Source organism: Prunus persica, chromosome G3 (assembly GCF_000346465.2).
Source record: "Prunus persica cultivar Lovell chromosome G3, Prunus_persica_NCBIv2, whole genome shotgun sequence".
NCBI classification, from domain to species: Eukaryota; Viridiplantae; Streptophyta; class Magnoliopsida; order Rosales; family Rosaceae; genus Prunus; species Prunus persica.
Window position 1 is genome coordinate 134,375 of NC_034011.1, and position 17,415 is coordinate 151,789.

At 38.3% G+C, this 17,415-nt stretch overlaps 3 protein-coding genes and 1 long non-coding RNA gene across 4 annotated transcripts; 2 read left to right on the forward strand and 2 right to left on the reverse strand.

The window, feature by feature from the left end:
* LOC18788016 (protoporphyrinogen oxidase 1, chloroplastic) lies at positions 818-5,099 on the forward strand. The gene is made up of 9 exons (XM_007221411.2): positions 818-1,365; positions 1,513-1,704; positions 1,825-1,909; positions 2,421-2,568; positions 2,654-2,734; positions 2,890-3,061; positions 3,315-3,474; positions 3,577-3,680; positions 4,345-5,099. The coding sequence occupies exons 1-9, from the start codon at positions 946-948 to the stop codon at positions 4,636-4,638; spliced, it is 1,656 nt and encodes a 551-aa protein (XP_007221473.1). The 5' UTR covers positions 818-945; the 3' UTR covers positions 4,639-5,099.
* Positions 6,751-8,819, forward strand: LOC18788008 (auxin-responsive protein IAA20). The gene is made up of 5 exons (XM_020559789.1): positions 6,751-6,839; positions 7,108-7,591; positions 7,812-8,050; positions 8,222-8,330; positions 8,512-8,819. The coding sequence occupies exons 2-5, from the start codon at positions 7,353-7,355 to the stop codon at positions 8,564-8,566; spliced, it is 642 nt and encodes a 213-aa protein (XP_020415378.1). The 5' UTR covers positions 6,751-6,839; positions 7,108-7,352; the 3' UTR covers positions 8,567-8,819.
* Positions 9,055-13,312, reverse strand: LOC109947952. Its single transcript, XR_002270747.1, has 2 exons — positions 13,090-13,312; positions 9,055-10,135 (listed from the first exon to the last, which is right to left on the reverse strand). It is a non-coding gene; the product is annotated as an uncharacterized LOC109947952 (long non-coding RNA).
* On the reverse strand, positions 11,039-13,289 carry LOC18788063 (protein ROOT PRIMORDIUM DEFECTIVE 1). Its single transcript, XM_020559788.1, has one exon. It carries the CDS (start codon positions 12,991-12,993, stop codon positions 11,416-11,418), a length of 1,578 nt encoding a protein of 525 aa, XP_020415377.1. The 5' UTR covers positions 12,994-13,289; the 3' UTR covers positions 11,039-11,415.

Consider the following 17,415-nt stretch of genomic DNA (forward strand, 5'->3'; position numbering starts at 1 on the left):
GCCCTAAACATTTTTACCTCCAACTACTTGAGACTTTAAATTTATTAATTGTTTAAAAAGTGTTTTATCAATTTTCTTATTAACAGGTCTAGGAGAATAACAATCAAACACACCAAGCTACAATATGACTAGTCAACAACTAGCCATAAGACTCAACAACTATGCACTCAATCAATTGAAATAACTTGCAAGCTTAAAAAAAATATAAGTGACGATCTAAGCATTCAGAATGATCCATCAAATTAGGCATCTCTAGTTCTAACAACTACAATCAACATTTGTGTGCATTCATTCAAATATTGCAAAGTAAGCAGATAGTACATATCCAAGACCCTTTTAATTTTTTATTTTACCATGTATGTGTATTGAAATTATTTCAATTCATAATTCAAATTTTTTTTAGAAGGTTTTTCTTATTGAGACAAGCGATAACATATTAAATTCACACACACTACACACGGATGTTAGGATTTGAACTCAAGACCTCTCTTAGAGAGCAATTGCTTCAAACTACTACACTAGTGGGTTATTTGCCATAAAAATGTAAAAAAATGTGGATTTACCATATCATCCTCATTTAATTAATAATTTTAATTCTTAACATTTGAATTTACAAAAGGCATTTTCTGATATTTTGAATGTTTTAACATTCTCTACCTTTTACTTTATATATATATATATATATGAAGCGTATCTATATTGTCAATTCCTTCATTCCCATATTCCTAATTTTTCCGACATTTACTTCCTAATTCCTGATAAATAAATATGTCCAAAAAAAAAAAAAAAAAACGTGTGTTAGCATTTTAGTTTATCTTTTCCTCTTTTCTTTTGTGGAGTCTGAGCACTGTCGTTTTACTCTGTTTAAAGATAAGAAAACGGTGGTTGGTGACCTGTGTTTCTTCATTTTCAGCTGGTGCTGGTTCCTCGTCCCTGCCAATCGCCATGAGCACCGCCGGGCTCGCAGACCTCCCTTCGCTAGCGGCCACTCAGCCTCTTTTCTTTCCTGCACCTCACGGTCACAGACCTCCCTCCGTTTATGTGGGCCCCAAACCAAACAAAGCCACCCCTTCCCTAAAGTTGCGATGCTCGGTAGCCAAAGAGTCCACGATATCTCCATTGGGTGTGAGTGGAGAGGGTGGGCAGTTGGGCGCCGTTGACTGCGTTGTGGTGGGCGGTGGAATCAGTGGGCTCTGCATCGCTCAGGCGCTGGCCACCAAGCACGGCGACGCCGTTCCGAATGTCATAGTGACGGAGGCCAGAGACCGCGTGGGAGGCAACATAATCACCGTCCAGAAGGACGGCTATCTCTGGGAAGAGGGCCCCAATAGTTTTCAGCCGTCGGATCCCATGCTCACCATGCTGGTATTGCTCTTCTCTGCTCTGCTCTGCTTTGCTTTGGTAGCGAGGTGGAATTTAAGTTAAATTAATCACAAATTAGTGAGCTAGATTAGACTGCTAGTGTGCTGGTGCTATGACTGTGAATGTGAATTGGGTATTTGTGTTTGGTAGGTGGACAGTGGTTTGAAGGATGATCTGGTTCTTGGGGATCCTAATGCACCTCGGTTCGTGTTGTGGGACGGCAAGTTGAGGCCTGTACCCTCCAGCCCAGCTGACATACCTTTCTTTGACTTGATGAGCATCGGCGGCAAACTCAGGGCTGCCTTTGGCGCTCTTGGCATTCGCCCTTCCCCTCCTCCTCCAGTTTGTCCTCTTCTTGTCTCTTTTCTATGTAATTTTCATTAATTGTTTCATGATTCTCACTTATTCCTCAATCCCTCAACTGTATTTCTCATTTCGCTTAATCTTTCACAAAAGTGACAGGGTCATGAGGAATCAGTCGAAGAGTTTGTGCGTCGTAATCTCGGAGATGAGGTTTTTGAACGCTTGATTGAGCCTTTCTGTTCAGGTCATTATTATAAATTCATTATATACTCTCTTCTCTTCTTGCATTACCTTATTTATTCTCTGCATTCACTTCCTGCTTCCTGCAAATGGATCCTAAGGTTGGTTCGTTCGCAATCCAACTGTTGTGTATAGCATTTACACCTTAAACCACACCCATTTTGCGGAAAAGAAGTTGTTTGCACTTAGTTTCATCATTTATGCAAGCAACCACCCTGTGACATCAAATTGGCCATAGCAGACAATGTTACCTTACACAAATTTTATGACACTTTGAACTGGCAGCATTTCACATAGGATCTGAATTTAACCACATTCATTTATTTACCCATCCTCAGTTATCTACACAAACTATGCACTTTGAACTAAGTTACTGACTCGATAAAACTTCCTGTAAAAGTTGTTCATTTTAACTTTACATTCTTCCATTAAGTTTTTAAAAGTGGTGTGGCTTTTTATCACCTTATCAGGTAATGGTGGTTTCATAGTTGCCTTGAAACTTTTGTCATGTTCAGGTGTTTATGCGGGTGATCCTTCAAAGTTAAGTATGAAAGCAGCATTTGGCAAAGTTTGGAATCTAGAGCAAAATGGGGGCAGTATCGTTGGTGGTGCTTTTAAAGCAATCCAGGAGAGGAAGCGTGCTCATATGACACCTCGAGATCCGTAATAACATATTTTTGTTTTGAAGTTATTTTATGATTTAACTATTAAAGTTTATTTTCAATGTCCTGATTTTAGTTATTTATAGGCGCCTACCAAAACCAAAGGGCCAAACAGTTGGATCTTTTAGGAAGGGACTTTCTATGTTGCCGGATGCAATTTCTTCAAGGTACCCTCTTTCAGCAAAATGAGTGCTCTAGTTGGATGATCAGCCTTCTTTATTTGCAAGTAGAGAAACATCTCTGTGGGGTTTCTTTCATATGCAACATGTGTTGTATTTTTCTCAGCCGTGATAAGCCTACTGTGTTGTGTTTATGTTGGCAGGTTGGGAAGCAAAGTAAAGTTATCTTGGAAGCTTTCAAGTATCACTAAATTGGATAAAGGAGGGTACACTTTGACATATGAAACACCAGAAGGATTGATTTCAGTACTGAGTAAGAGTGTTGTGATGACTGTTCCATCCCATGTAGCAAGTAGCTTATTGCGTCCTCTATCTGTAGGTTTCTTTCTCACATACTTTGTTATCTTTTACTTCCACTTGTTTGACTGTTAAATCTTGATTTCTGAGGCATTTAAAGTTGGTGGTGTTTAGCCAAAATTCTGTCCTAATAAGAACACGTCTATAAATAGCGGTTATCTACAAGACTAATCAGGGCGGTTTTATTTTTATTATTTCTTGTTTTGCATTTTGTTACTTTGAAGCTGACATTCCAAGTTGTTTTCTTCTTGCCTCTTGCTTCTTTCTGCAGGGTGCTGCTGCAGATGCACTATCAAAATTTTATTACCCACCAGTTGCAGCAGTTTCTATTTCATATCCAAAAGAAGCAATTCGGACTGAATGCTTGATAGATGGTGAACTGAAGGGTTTTGGTCAATTGCATCCTCGTAGCCAAGGGCTGAAAACATTAGGTAGGTTCCCTTTGGTTTACAAATTCATTATCTATGCCACTAACTGATGCTTAACATCAGTGGTCACCATTTGTTGCTGAGTTTAGTCTGTGGGTTTTGCAGGAACTATATACAGCTCATCACTCTTTCCTAATCGTGCACCACCTGGAAGGGTACTGCTCTTGAACTATATTGGAGGTGCCACCAATCCTGGGATTTTGTCAAAGGTAAATGTCATATGATATCGCATCTTTTGTTGGGAAAGATGCATGGCATAACTGGCATTATATTTAGGAGGACTGTGATGGTAAGGCTGGTGCTATTGGCATTTCAAGCAGGTCTCAGAATTTACTTCATTTCATGAATGGCATGATATTTCAAGTGAGTTTTGCCCTATAAGAGAACCCCCTTCCACCCAAAAAAAAAAAAAAAAAAAAGGAGACATGTATGCTGTTTTGCACCAGAAAAGAAGACATACATTGATCCAGCATCCTTTTTCCACCTTTGTAATTTCCTTTATTGACTATCTTTTAAAACTTTTTATTTTGAGCATCAATGTTGAATCATTGATACTTAGAATTATAATAAAGATCATTGATGGTTTTCCTTATTAGCACCATAATTTTATATCTATGACTAGTCAAGTAATCATGCATGAAACTTATGTCTTCATGCAAATGAGTTCGGTATCATGTGGCAAAATTTGTATTTTGTCTTTGGGTGCAGATTTTATTTTGCAAGGCATTGAGCCATTGCTGCTTCTTTTTTCCTGGTCTGTCAATTTGTGTGGGTGTGTGCTGTGTGGCGCATGTGCATATACATATAAATTTACATTCTAATGTTTCTTTTCTTTGAACTCTTTTTAAAGTAAAAATATATGTTTATTAACAGAAAGAGAGCGAGCTTGTTGAAGCAGTTGATCAAGATCTGAGAAACGTCCTCCTAAACCGCAATGCTAAGGACCCACTTGTATTGGGTGTGAAAGTATGGCCACAAGCCATTCCACAGTTCTTGGTTGGTCATTTTGATGTCCTAGATGCTGCAAAAGCTGCTTTAAGTGATTCCCAAGGGTTGTTTCTGGGTGGCAACTACGTCACTGGTGTAGCCTTGGGTCGATGTGTTGAGGGTGCTTATGATGTTGCAGCTGAGGTGGCTAATTTTGTATCACGATATGCTTACAAATAGTACAGTTAAAGGTGATCCTGCATCCTGTAGAAATGGTATGTTGGGAAGTGGAACTTAAGATGTTCATTGGACGTGCTGGGTAGCCAGCTTTTCAAATAGAGTTGCTTCTCCTTTTAGGTATTTTGGTTTTGTCTTGTTATTTGTACATGTAAATACCTGGGGCTCTAGGATTAATAATATATTAAGTGCCAAGTTTTGTAATTACCTGGAGCTCTGGATGTACTTGATGGTTGCCAAAGGCCGTGTGATTAAATTCAGTGACACTTGAACGAGTTTCCTGCGTATATTCTTCGGAGGAAAGGGCTGATAAATTGGTCCTTGGTCTTATTGGTTGCCAATGTTCTTAGTGTTTTGATTTATAAATTATTCGTAGTGTTAATCTTGATGTTCTTAGTTACCCATCTCTCTGGTTGTGCATGTCAATGTGTGGAACATGAGTAAATAAAATTTTATTTGGTTTCTCTTAGTTGTTACTCTGGTGACATATTACTTGTTACAGATTGATATAGATCTTACATTAATTCTAAAAGCTCCCCCGCCCCGGTAGCTAGCCACCACATTACACCCACACTATCTTGTTTGGAATGCGCTGAGTTATTCTTTTCTTTTGCTTTTGGAGTGTTGCCAATGCCGAGGCAAGGCATCATTCGAAAAACTTGAAAAGCGTTGATTAGGAAAGGAAGCATCAGCCAGCCATATACATATCCTGGGAAAGCAGGTTGAGACATTAGCGCGCCGGCCGCCAAGGTTACCAAACACTAGGAGTAGGAGAAGGGAATGGAGCACATGTTTGGTGGTTGATGTGAATAGCTTTAGTAGGCGAGGGTGAGTGTTGGGGTGAGGTTGAGGTCTCTTGGTAAGTTGATACAATACAAGCATGGCAATGCATAGGTGTTGGGAGAACAAGACATTGAGATCTAAAAGACTAAAAGTAGCTGCGAGTTGCGGAAAGCTTTTTCTAGAGTTGAATTTCAAGAAACAGACGTTTCGCGTGTTTCAAAGAGATGAAGGCTAATTAATTGATTCAAGGAACAATACTTATGATAATGGTAGGGGTGGTGGGGAACATCCACTTTTTCTTTCTGCCTTTGTTTCTTCTAAGTCCTCATTTCAATTCCTTCTTCTGAATCTATAATCTCCTCCTATAGCAATTGGCGTATCTTTAGGCGTAAGCAAAGATATTCATGTTCCCTTGGCCTCGTGAAAAAACATGGAAAATCTAACATATCACAAAAAGTGTGAAAAACAAAAAGTAAAAGTGGTGTCTTACTATTATTACACACAGTTTATGCACGTGGAGCTGGGGAAAAGATGCCAATGGAGACAAAGCAAATTATTCATTAGGGAAAAATTAATTTAGAGATCTCCTCTCAACTTTGGACTTTATTCCACTTTGCCATTCTAACTTTCAATTTAGTTTTGAGTCTTCTTAAGCTTTCAGTTCACGCGGATGTCTCCTAACTGCAATTATGTTACAATTTTTCTTCAATTTTGATCACGTGCAATTGACACGATTAACTTTGATAAGCATATACGTCGATTGAAGGAGTTTAGACCGTAATTAAGTGACAATTTCTTGAACATTAGTTATATTCGTATATTTTATGTTCAAAATAATGTTGCATGTGTATCCTGTACGATGTTTGTTAAGCATATATATGTCCATCCCCCCTAATCAATCATCGTTTGTTGCTAAAGTACATTAGTGAAATATTATTAAGATTATATATGGTATGCTACAAATTACACCAATGCCAATGCCCTTGATGATGTCCTGTGACTCTATACCCAAGGTCCCCATGCGTAACACGATAATTATATCCATTGAACATTGATTTGGAGATTCTCTTTAATTAAAATTAATCTAATATTTGTCTCTTGCTATGTAAACATCGGAGATCGTTCCTTTTTGCTTCCAAATTGAAGGTCCAAGACGACTCCACGACCACAAACAGAGTCTCATTCATTATTGAGTTTGTGGTCAGAAAAATAATATAAAAGAAGAAAGAGTCTAGATTCATTTCCTCAACCACATACAAAACAATTGATATCAAACCAACTTAATTCTCTTAAGATTTCCATTTCTTAATAGAATTTGTCCCTGATTAATTTGCAATGGCTAAAGTGAGATCTGACAGAATGTTAAACAGTTGTTGACTGACTGACGTTGTGTTCCAAATTAAGGTACCAAAAAACACAAGGTATTATTATTGCTCTTCTTGCCTGTAACTTGACTGTGTAAAAGCAAGCTTGTGAATCCCATTTTTGATTCCTTTTATTTGATGTGAAATAAAGTTGGGAGGGGAGGGAGCCATATGAATATGATATCTTTTATTTGATTTGAAATAACTTGCAAATTTTCAAAAGTTTCACCTCAGCATCAGCATCAGCCTGTGAACTGGATCTTTAAACGTCAACAAAATGCAATCTTCATTCATTCATTCATTCATTCCTTTTGTTTTTCTTCAGGTTGGTTGTATTTCTCACATCTTCAACATTGCATTCAAGTTTGAAATGGAATTTCGATGTAAGTCGCTTTTTGACACGTGTACCTGTCGGCTAGACTGAGAACATTATTTGGATTAATTCTCAGGTCAGGTGGACTCTAGTATAATCAAATCGAAGAAATGCCTGCCTTCCCCAGGATATATATATAAACACAAGATACGTGGCTGGCGGCTTCTTCAATATAAATGAATGAATGTAATTAAGCGATGGGCAGAGGCAGAGCTCCTACAAGTAGTACTAGTTGTTCTTCATCTATTGACAGTAGCAACCACCCAGGCCCAGCTCTCTCAACAACGCCATCATCATCTTCCCAAACCCTCCCATCTTCTTTCTCACACTCACAGTTCAGACAGTTAAAGAGAGATCTTAGCACAGATCTCAGGCTTGGGCTTAGCTTATCACCCTCTGCCTCTCACTCTCAACAACACAACCCTTCTGTTGCAAGGTACATATATATATATATATATATATATATGAACATGCATGCATGGTACATGCCACACGTACGTGTGTGTATGCCATGATCCATGAAGCTCTCATCAACAACTTCATGAATCCATTAATGCTCCATTTGATAATATATATTATGACTTCTACCATTACCTACATATATGAACCATGAGGATTGCTCACTAACATATGGTATTTATATGATTTGATAATAGGGGGTCATCGTCGGATTTGGCGTATTCAAACCAGCCGAAGGAGGAGGCGATGAATAATTATGCAGCAGCTGCAGCAGATGAAGGCAGCAATGATAATGATGATCACACCACATCCACCTTCTATGTGAAGGTTTACATGGCAGGCCATGCTATTGGCAGGAAGTTGGATCTATTAGCGCATGATGGTTTTCATGACTTGATACGAACACTGGAACATATGTTCAACACCAACATTCTCTGTATGTAACTTAACTTTGCTTCATCAATTTCCAACACATCTAATACTAGTTGGTTTTTGGAAAATTTTGTTTATATATATTTGAATCACTAATGTTGAACTAGTAGAAAATTTGAAGCTTGTGTAGAAATAGTAGTGATTGTGATTGAAATATATATACATATAACTGCAGGGGGAGATGAGGTGGATAGAGTGCACTCTGAGTCTGGTCGTGATGTTCATGTTTTGACATATGAAGACGAGGAAGGGGATTGGCTGATGGTGGGGGATGTTCCTTGGGAGTAAGTAGTCAATCTAATTAATCTTTCTGCATTATAAATGCACAATAATCCTCCTCCTCTTAATTTGCTTAATTAATCAATCCCGAATTCCCAATTCCCAGTCAGTTTAATAATGATGGATCAACTGCTTTTCTTGTGCTTAATTTCTTTCTTTCTTTCTACATTTAATGCATGCACGCAGGATGTTCTTGTCCGCAGCGAAAAGATTGAAGATCACAAGGACTTTTCCATGCTGATTTTTACATCATCTCCCTCCTCCAAGTCCAGGGGTTTGGAATTTTTGGGACGGGCTAAGTCAAGTGAGGGTGAGAGAAGAACAGTATAGATTTTTAGTCTGGAACGATGAGTTTACTGATAGGGCGTTGGGCTCGAAGCTGGGCCTTAGAACGTATAGGTATATTAGAGCCCAGAGGGTGGGTTATTTTGTTTTATTTTCCTCATCTTTGTGCTCATCTTTCTTTCAGCGTACTTAATTGCATGGGTGCGTAACTGTCGCTAGCATAACTCATCCGTTTCGAGAGAGATGTATTTTGTATGTTAATGATGTTTTATAAGTTACAACTACATAAACTGTATGCACCCCTTCCCTTGTATAAGGTCATGTCCCTCATAAACTTAAAAGGCATACAAATTACAATGGCATGCAGGAGATGACTACGGATCAGTAGTCTCATTGGTAAAATACCTTTTTAAGGGAAGAAAACATTTCAGAAGAGCAGCTTACAAATGAACACAAAATTTACAGATAAAGGTGAACAAAAATTATTGTCACATCTTTCCAAAACTTTGGTATGCTGTGTCTGTAGACAAGAAAAAGTACTCAAGGGAATATGACTAAAACACCTACATATATAGAAGATCAAATGGGGGCAGTTTTACAAAAGATCATCAAAGTAATCTAGACCTGTAACAAAAAGAAATAATTGTAATCCAGATCTTGCCAATTTCCCATATCAAGAGATGACACATCCCGCGATCAATCATCCTCTAGGCGCATGGAGACTGACATTAATGATGGATAGAACATGGCGTGGTTGTTACTTCCAGTGATAGCACCACCAGCTCACCCTACATTTTCATTAACACTTGAAAGGACTCCATGAAATGAGAAACGACTTAAGAATTTCATTCACTTGCAAGAGATATAACTATTCAATCAAATGACAATTATTTGAAAAGTCGGAGACATATAGCATATTGCTTAAGCTAAATTAATCAAACCTCAATACAGAAGCCATGCAAAAATTGTGTTGTAAAATTGCACTAATTTTTAAAGACCTGAAAATGTTCTTGCCAAAGTAATGAAAATGGTTATAAAATCAAGGCTGCAAATGTTGAAATTGGTAGGAAGGCTTCAAATTTAAAGAGAAATATAACCAGTAAATATTTTTAGCAAGCACCAGACTAACGTTCAATAAGTAAATGAAGGGAAAATGTCAGCAATTAGTATAACATAGCACTCAATTAATTTTAGAATTCAGAATATAGATTTGAGTCAGCAACTAGCATAACATAGCACTCAATAAAATTTCCTTGTACAACTATAATTGGGTAGTCCAAATGATGATTAAAATGACTATTTGGAATACTGAGCAGTTTCCATTGTGCCGCTTCAAAACCTGTTCAGATTCTCAGAAAACCCAATAAAACGTAAAACTCAAACCAATACAAACAAATTAAGAAGAACAAATAGAGCAACACAATTAAAATTGAAACCGTTCGAACCTGCAAGGCACATGGCACATATATCTCATCTTTCCACTACCAGTGGCCTTCAATTGGATTCTCCTCACACTACCAGTTGCCTATTTTTGAAGATCATGAAAATCATCTTATCAACTATCTAAACCCAAGCTATTCTTAATCTGTATATTTTAGAAAGACAAGCAAACAGAAATTCAAAGATGCCAAAACTGACTGCAAATAGAGACTCCCAGTCTCGTGACTCTGTTTCCTTCATCACTATGTTTCCTTAAATCTGTGTTCTCTCTATGTTCAGGGTTTCCTACATACATAAAGAGAACACAGATGTAAGGAACAATTTTCAGGTAACTTTTCTCATATAGTAGTTATGTTATTCCCAGAATAAGTTCCCTTAGTATCCATGAAAACTTACCTTGCTGCATATATAATCTAATGCAAATTGAAATAATAGATACTTTGTTCCAAAATTTTGAATTAATTTGCATATTAACTAAAATTCTTTTTCTTTTTGGTTCCAAACAGTATGCTAGAGAACATATTTTGAGTACCTAACTTTTAAAGAGAAAATAGCACAATCCCATTAAGCATGGTGAAACAAATGTATAAGGCATACACTGGAGTAAGGAAGCCTAATATAGGATATGTATAATACCTGCAAGTCGTATTTTAGACCTTTGCAATTTCCTGAATCTCTCAAAACAATTAAAGATTTTTTTAATTTCATAATGATACAAAAGAAGAATAATAGATCATGAATATTCTGTTTGGCCACTGAGAAAATCTTGGAAAATAACGGGAAAAAAAAACTAAAAGCACTCTCTTGAGACAATGAAAAGATTGTGAAGACGAGTGTGGTGAAAGAGTGATGGAAGAACAATTTGAGAAAGCTAATTTCGATAATCTGGAAGAAAATTTCATAAAGTTACTTCTAATCTCTACCAGGTGTTTTGCTTTAGATACAAATGTTTCTGAATTGTTATGTAAGTAATTGCATTGCAGAGGTATGAACATTAAGCATCAACCGGGTTATTCAACTAAAAAGCATGAAGAATTATTTGAAACAAGCTGCAACTTCTCACTCCCACAAAATTTCAGTTTTCTTAACTAAAGAGTACAAAAACAAATGACTCTGTTACATAAGGCAATAGAGAAATATAATACTTGAAGGTGATGCCTTTGTCTTTCAGAGAACATTTCTCTGAACATCGAGTATGGGGAAAAGGTAAAGGCCTTGTGTTGCTAACAGGTTCTAGAGCCTTGCATATAGCATGCTGAATTCTCCATCGAGCAGGATCAGACATATATAGTATTTCAGGCCAAAACATATAATCAACCCTTTCAGGATATATCTTGAGGCTGGAGTCCCTACAAATCCATTAATTTACCAGCGCTCTCTTGGCCGACCATCTGGCAACACTGGAACAAGTACCTTTCCATCATTCTGTCTCGAATTATCTTCATCTTTGACTGGTTTGCTCACTCCAATATTCAGTGTTTTCCCATCTTCGTCGAAATCTGGGGGTGTATCATCATCTTCATCACTCCAATCATCTTCATCATCATCTTCGTCATTGTCAAACTCATCATCACTCATAAAGTTCTCAGCATCAGACCATTCCTCACCCTCCTCAAGAGTTCCACCTTTTGCCTCATCATTTCCTTCTGCACCATCTGCCTCACTTCTGGGAGCACCCCTTCGAGGAAACCGAGGAACAGATATAATAGATCGAAGCTTCTCCTTTATGATCAACAAACGATCCTTGTCTATCAATTGGGAATCACGATATGCTTCCCTAAGGAAAACTGAATCCCTGTCTCCTTTCAAGGACACGTAAAACATATCAGGGTGCCTTATCAGCATACCCCTCACCTGCTGAGAGAATCTAAACTCTTCTCGAAAATGAGTAAGGTGATCCACAAGAGTCCTCTTCTCCACAGTAAGACTCAACATCTCATGAACAACTGCACAAGCATGTTTCTCTTTCTCAATTGTACCTGACCTCAGGCCCGAGAAATCAGAGTAAGGGGATATGTAAGGTATGTCCCTGAACAGGCATATCCTTCTCATCTCACCCTTGGAAAGATTAAGACCCTTTGGCAGTTTTAGTCTATTGAACTTGAGAGGCCTATCTATAATTAAATCTTTCTCTTCTATTTCTCTAACCCGGTTTTCCTCTTCGGATAACTCAGCTGCTGAAACTGCAAGCTCAGGATCCCAATGAGTTAATTCTAAAGCCGGACCTCTTGCAGTTGCAACAACTTTAAAGAACTGAGGGTACCGGTGACAAATTGTATCACGAAACTCTAAAGGAAGCCCCAAATCATTCCTCAAATGGGCAATCTTCTCCAATAAAATCCGCTTATCCAATGACATCATCAACAATTTCCTCAACTTCACGACTAGCAAGTCTTCCATCTCATTCCTGACCTTCAACTCCTCAAAATAAAGCCTTTCTGCTTCCGGCGTCAATTTGAATTGCAAAGAGTAAACCCCTTCTTCAACAATCTCAAACACTGCAGGGAACTTCTTTAACAAGGCAATAAAACGACGCTTTTTCTGCAGACCCAAGTCTCTTCTGTACCTACCTAACTCTCTAAGCGACATAACTCTATCAGGTTGGCTCACTAAAATTTTTCGTATCTTCAAAACCAGCTTCAACTTTTTATCCTTTTGAATTACGTTGTCAAAGGGAAGCTCTTTCCTTCTCTTCACAGCAGCACTTATTGGCCCAAACGGGACATGGTTTTTTGTCAGGTTTCCCAAAGGAACATCTCTCCCATGTAAAACCAAACTCTGTCCCCAGAATAGCGATTTTTCTGGCAGTATCTTTGAGACTGACAAATGGGTTTTCGTAGATTGTTTGGGTTGTAGAAGAAAAGGAGATTTGTATGAGAGAAAAAAGGGTAAAGAAGGGGACGGTGAGGCTTTGGTTGAAGAAAACAAGAGCTTCGGTTCCATTTGGAGCTACTACTTATAGACTACAAGAGAGAGCATAATCCAGAGACGAAGAGGATGCAAAAGAGGCAAAATTTAATGCTGAAGCAAACGACTCACCTGGATATTGGAGGCTGAAGCTTGTGGTTAGGGGATTCAGAGATGGAGACGAACTGAAGAAGATGGAGGAGAGGAGCAGCAAGGCTCGCTGCGGCTCCTGCGGCGGCGGCGGCGGCTTAGTGTGAAGGTGAAGCAGAGAGTTCTGGGGTGGAAGGTGATGGGATAAGGGAGAGGGGCTGTAGTGTCGGATTATTGCAATTCCAGTGAGTGAGGTCTCTGGCCGTGAGAATAAGTGCAGTCTTCTGCATTTAGAGAAATCTTAGCCATTCAAAGAATCTAACGGCTTTAGCATTTCCACATCAGCCTTAAGTAAGTGTGATGTGAAACGCAGCGTTTTAATTCCAACCCATCTCATAAATGGGATCATTGAGGGAGTTGCAGGCTATGTCCGTGGTGCATACTTCTTCTCCAATGCTTTAATATTGTTTTTGTTATTCTGATTAAGGCATTTGGATTGGAGAACAACCAGTTTGAAGGGCTAATTTATCGATTTTGGTTCTGCTGTTTCCCATGTGACCTTTTGTGAATTTATGGTGTGCAATGCTTGTTTATGTGCAGCTTTGCTTGTTATTTACTTTCACTGCAGTCTGCAACCTTTGTTGAACAAAGAACCATCTTACACATTAACAGTTAGTGGCAAACTGACAGCTGCCTTTCAAAAATTTTGTCCTGATAGAGTCACATTTCCCGCCAATCATAGCTTGTAAGACTCTATCTCCATATGACGAGAGACAAATGGAATAGATAACTCTTACTTGGATGATTTTGCTTGACAATTATTCTTCTGTTATAAAAGGCTTTACTCTTAATGGTGCCTTTCATTGTGCTTTTGCTCTTTATTAGTTTACACTTTCTCTTTTCCTTTCTGAAATGTTCTTGCCATGGTCAAGCTCAGATAAAGAGAGACAGCAAAGCAAATTCTTGGAACTGATGGATACTTTGATACGGAACACTCTCTCTTGTGATGTCAAAATCCACAGTTTCATCTACCACATCCTTATCGTTTCTTTTGAATTAGACAAACCTGATGTTGGACTTTTGTATGTGTTACAATATTAGACTGATCATCATAAACCAGGGGACTGAACTGCTTATAATATAGCAAATATCAAACTAGCAAGCCTTTTCTATGCAACTCCATAAGCAGGGCCACGGGCAGAACTTTCTTTATGGCTTTTTTGCACCAAGGAAAAAAATAGGGAAATCCTCAAACACTGGTTTTGGCTTTCAGACACTCCCTGCCCCGAGATTAAAGAAGTGTTTGCTGTATCGTATTACTTCTCGCTTTATTTGATCAAAGAAGGTTATAATTAGTGTGTGACATTTTCCATTGCATTTCAACATGCCAGACTCATATGGAGTCTGTCATTTGTTATATTGAATTGTTTATGTATTATGCATATTTGAATGTTTGGTATAGTAGAAAATGTGGTTGGAGTGGTTGTTTCGTTTAACATGGCAGACTCATTCTACAGTTTTGTACTTTATTTCCGAGTTTTCCTTTTTCCTGTTGTTGTCATTTCTTATTTCCTCTCTTGCAACTATCTAAAAGTTAAGTATGTTCGAGTTGTTGTTTAGTTTCTTGCTCTGAGCAATGCAGATTATTGGCTTTACTGATGTTCATAATTCTGTACAGAGTTTAGGATGAAGAAGGCGACGAAAATAGTATTTTTCCTTTATTTTTGTTTCGGTTTTTGTCAGTATTTTGCACTAGGACCAACTTGGTTTAGTAATATATGTTTTTATCTAAGCATGACAAATCTAATTTGATATAACAGGGACATGCTTTCTGTGTACATGTTTTCCTAATTATATATATATATATATATAGCTTAAGCTGTTAGCATTTGCAGACTATGATCTGCCATGTTTTTGGATTATAGGTGAATGGAGCTCTAGTAAAATGTAGAGAGAAAACTTGGAGAAGAAGAAGATGAAAATATCAGATTGTATTCTCACACTTAGTCATGCACAATCTGTGCATACCAATATATATCAGTAAAAGAAAAGAATATTCTCTCTTACATCAGCAAATCTAACCAATCATTAACTACCCTATGAGATAGCTACACTTGGCACAAATCAACTACACCTAAGAATATATCCTAGCTGTCCATTTGGACTGTGATCCAAAGGCTCATAATTTAAGTAACAAATTCAGCTAAATCTCTTATACTTTAACACTCCCTTCTAAGTGTTTAGCTGAAATAATTCCAAGCTTGCTCCTTAGATATTCAAACCTATTCCTTGCCAAAGCCTTAGTGAAGATGTCTGCATTCTGCTCATCAGTTTTGCAGTATAGCAGATCAATCTCACCATTTTGCAAAGCATCTCGGATGAAATGAAACCTTCTGCTTATGTGTCTTGTCCTGTGATGATGCACAGGATTCTTTGTTATTGCTATTGCAGAAGTGTTGTCACATAGGATTGTTGTAGCCTCAACTTGTTCTTCACCAAAATCAGATAGAACAAACCTTAACCAGACTGCTTGAGCTGTAGCTTCAGCTGCACTAACATATTCTGCCTCTGCAGTGGATAGAGCTACACTGCTCTGCTTAACAGATGCCCAAGAGAAAACACCTGATCCAAGGTGAAAGGCATAGCCAGATGTGCTCCTCATATCATCTTCACATCCTGACCAATCACTGTCACAATATCCAACCAGCATTGCCTCTTTTCCTTTCTCATATGCAATGCCATAGTCTAGAGTACCTTGAATGTATCTAAGTACTCTCTTAGCAGTTCCCATATGTTTCTTAGTAGGTCCATGCATGTATCTTGCTAAGAGACTTGCAGCAAACATGATATCTGGCCTTGTTGCAGTCAGATATAGTAAGCTTCCAACAATCTGTCTGTACAGCTTTTCATCAGCCTGTTCACTTCCATCCTCCTTGGATAACTTCTCATTCATAGCAAGTGGAGTTGACACTGCTTTACAGTCCTTTAAACCAAACTTGTCCAACAGTGTTCTTGCATATTTCTTCTGATGCAAGAAGATGTAGGACTCAGCTTGTATCACACCCAATCCCAGAAAATGATGCAACAATCCCAGATCTGTCATTTCATATCTCTTCATCATTTCAGTTTTAAAACTCATCACCAATTCTTCAGAGCTTCCTGTGTAGATGATATCATCTACATATAGTGAAACAATTAGGATTCCACTTTCTGCAGCTTTTACATATAATGTAGCCTCACTAGGACTTTTCTGAAATCCTGCAGCAGCAAAGTATGAATTAATTTCTTCATACCAAGCTCTTGGAGCTTGTTTGAGACCATAAAGAGCCTTCTTGAGTCTATAAACTCTGTCTTCCTTGCCTTGAACCACAAATCCTGGAGGTTGATCCACATACACCTCCTCTTGTAGCACTCCATTTAAGAAGGCTGACTTTACATCAAGCTGAAACAGCTTCCACCTTTTCTGAGCAGCCAGAGCTATCAGTGTTCTAACTGTGTCAAGCCGAGCAACGGGTGCAAATGTCTCATTGAAATCAATTCCTGGCTTTTGAGTGTAGCCTTTAGCTACTAGCCTTGCTTTGTTTTTCTGAACAGATCCATCCAGATTTAGCTTGACTTTAAAGATCCATTTGACTCCAACTATAGGTTTATCAGATGGTCTTTTTACCAAATCCCAAGTTTCATTCTTCTCAATCATCTCAAGTTCTGCTTCCATTGCCTTTTGCCATGCTGCATCCTTGACAGCTTCTTCAAAGGATTCTGGTTCAATGATGCAGATGTTGCAGCTTTCATAGATCTCTGTAAGACTTTTGTATCTCAATGGAGTGTGGTCAATATCTTGAGTACCTGTATCAACCACAGATCTTTCTTCATTGTCTTCTGTTAGCAATTCATTCTCAACTGAATGTTCTGCTTGCTTCACAGCTGTGTCATTGCTCCCTTTCTCCTTTTCAGACACAACTTCAGTAAATGGTACTGAAACACTGCATTCTTGCTTTGCATTCCAATCCCAGCTAGCTTCTTCATTAAATACCACATCCCTTGAGATAATCACCTTTTCAGTGGCAATGTTATACAGTCTATACCCTTTCTCACAGCTGCCATATCCTAGAAACACACATCTGTTGCTTGCTGAATCCAGTTTCTGCCTCTGTGGATTTGGAACATGTGCATAGCACAAAGATCCAAACACTCTTAAGTGTTTAAGTCCTGGCTTTCTCCCACTATAGGCTTCAAATGGTGTTTTCTTGTCCAGAGCTTTAGTTGGACTTCGGTTTAGAATATACACTGCAGTATTAACAGTTTCTGCCCAAAACTCAAGTGGCATGCCCTTCTCAATCATCATACACTTGGCCATCTCCACTATGG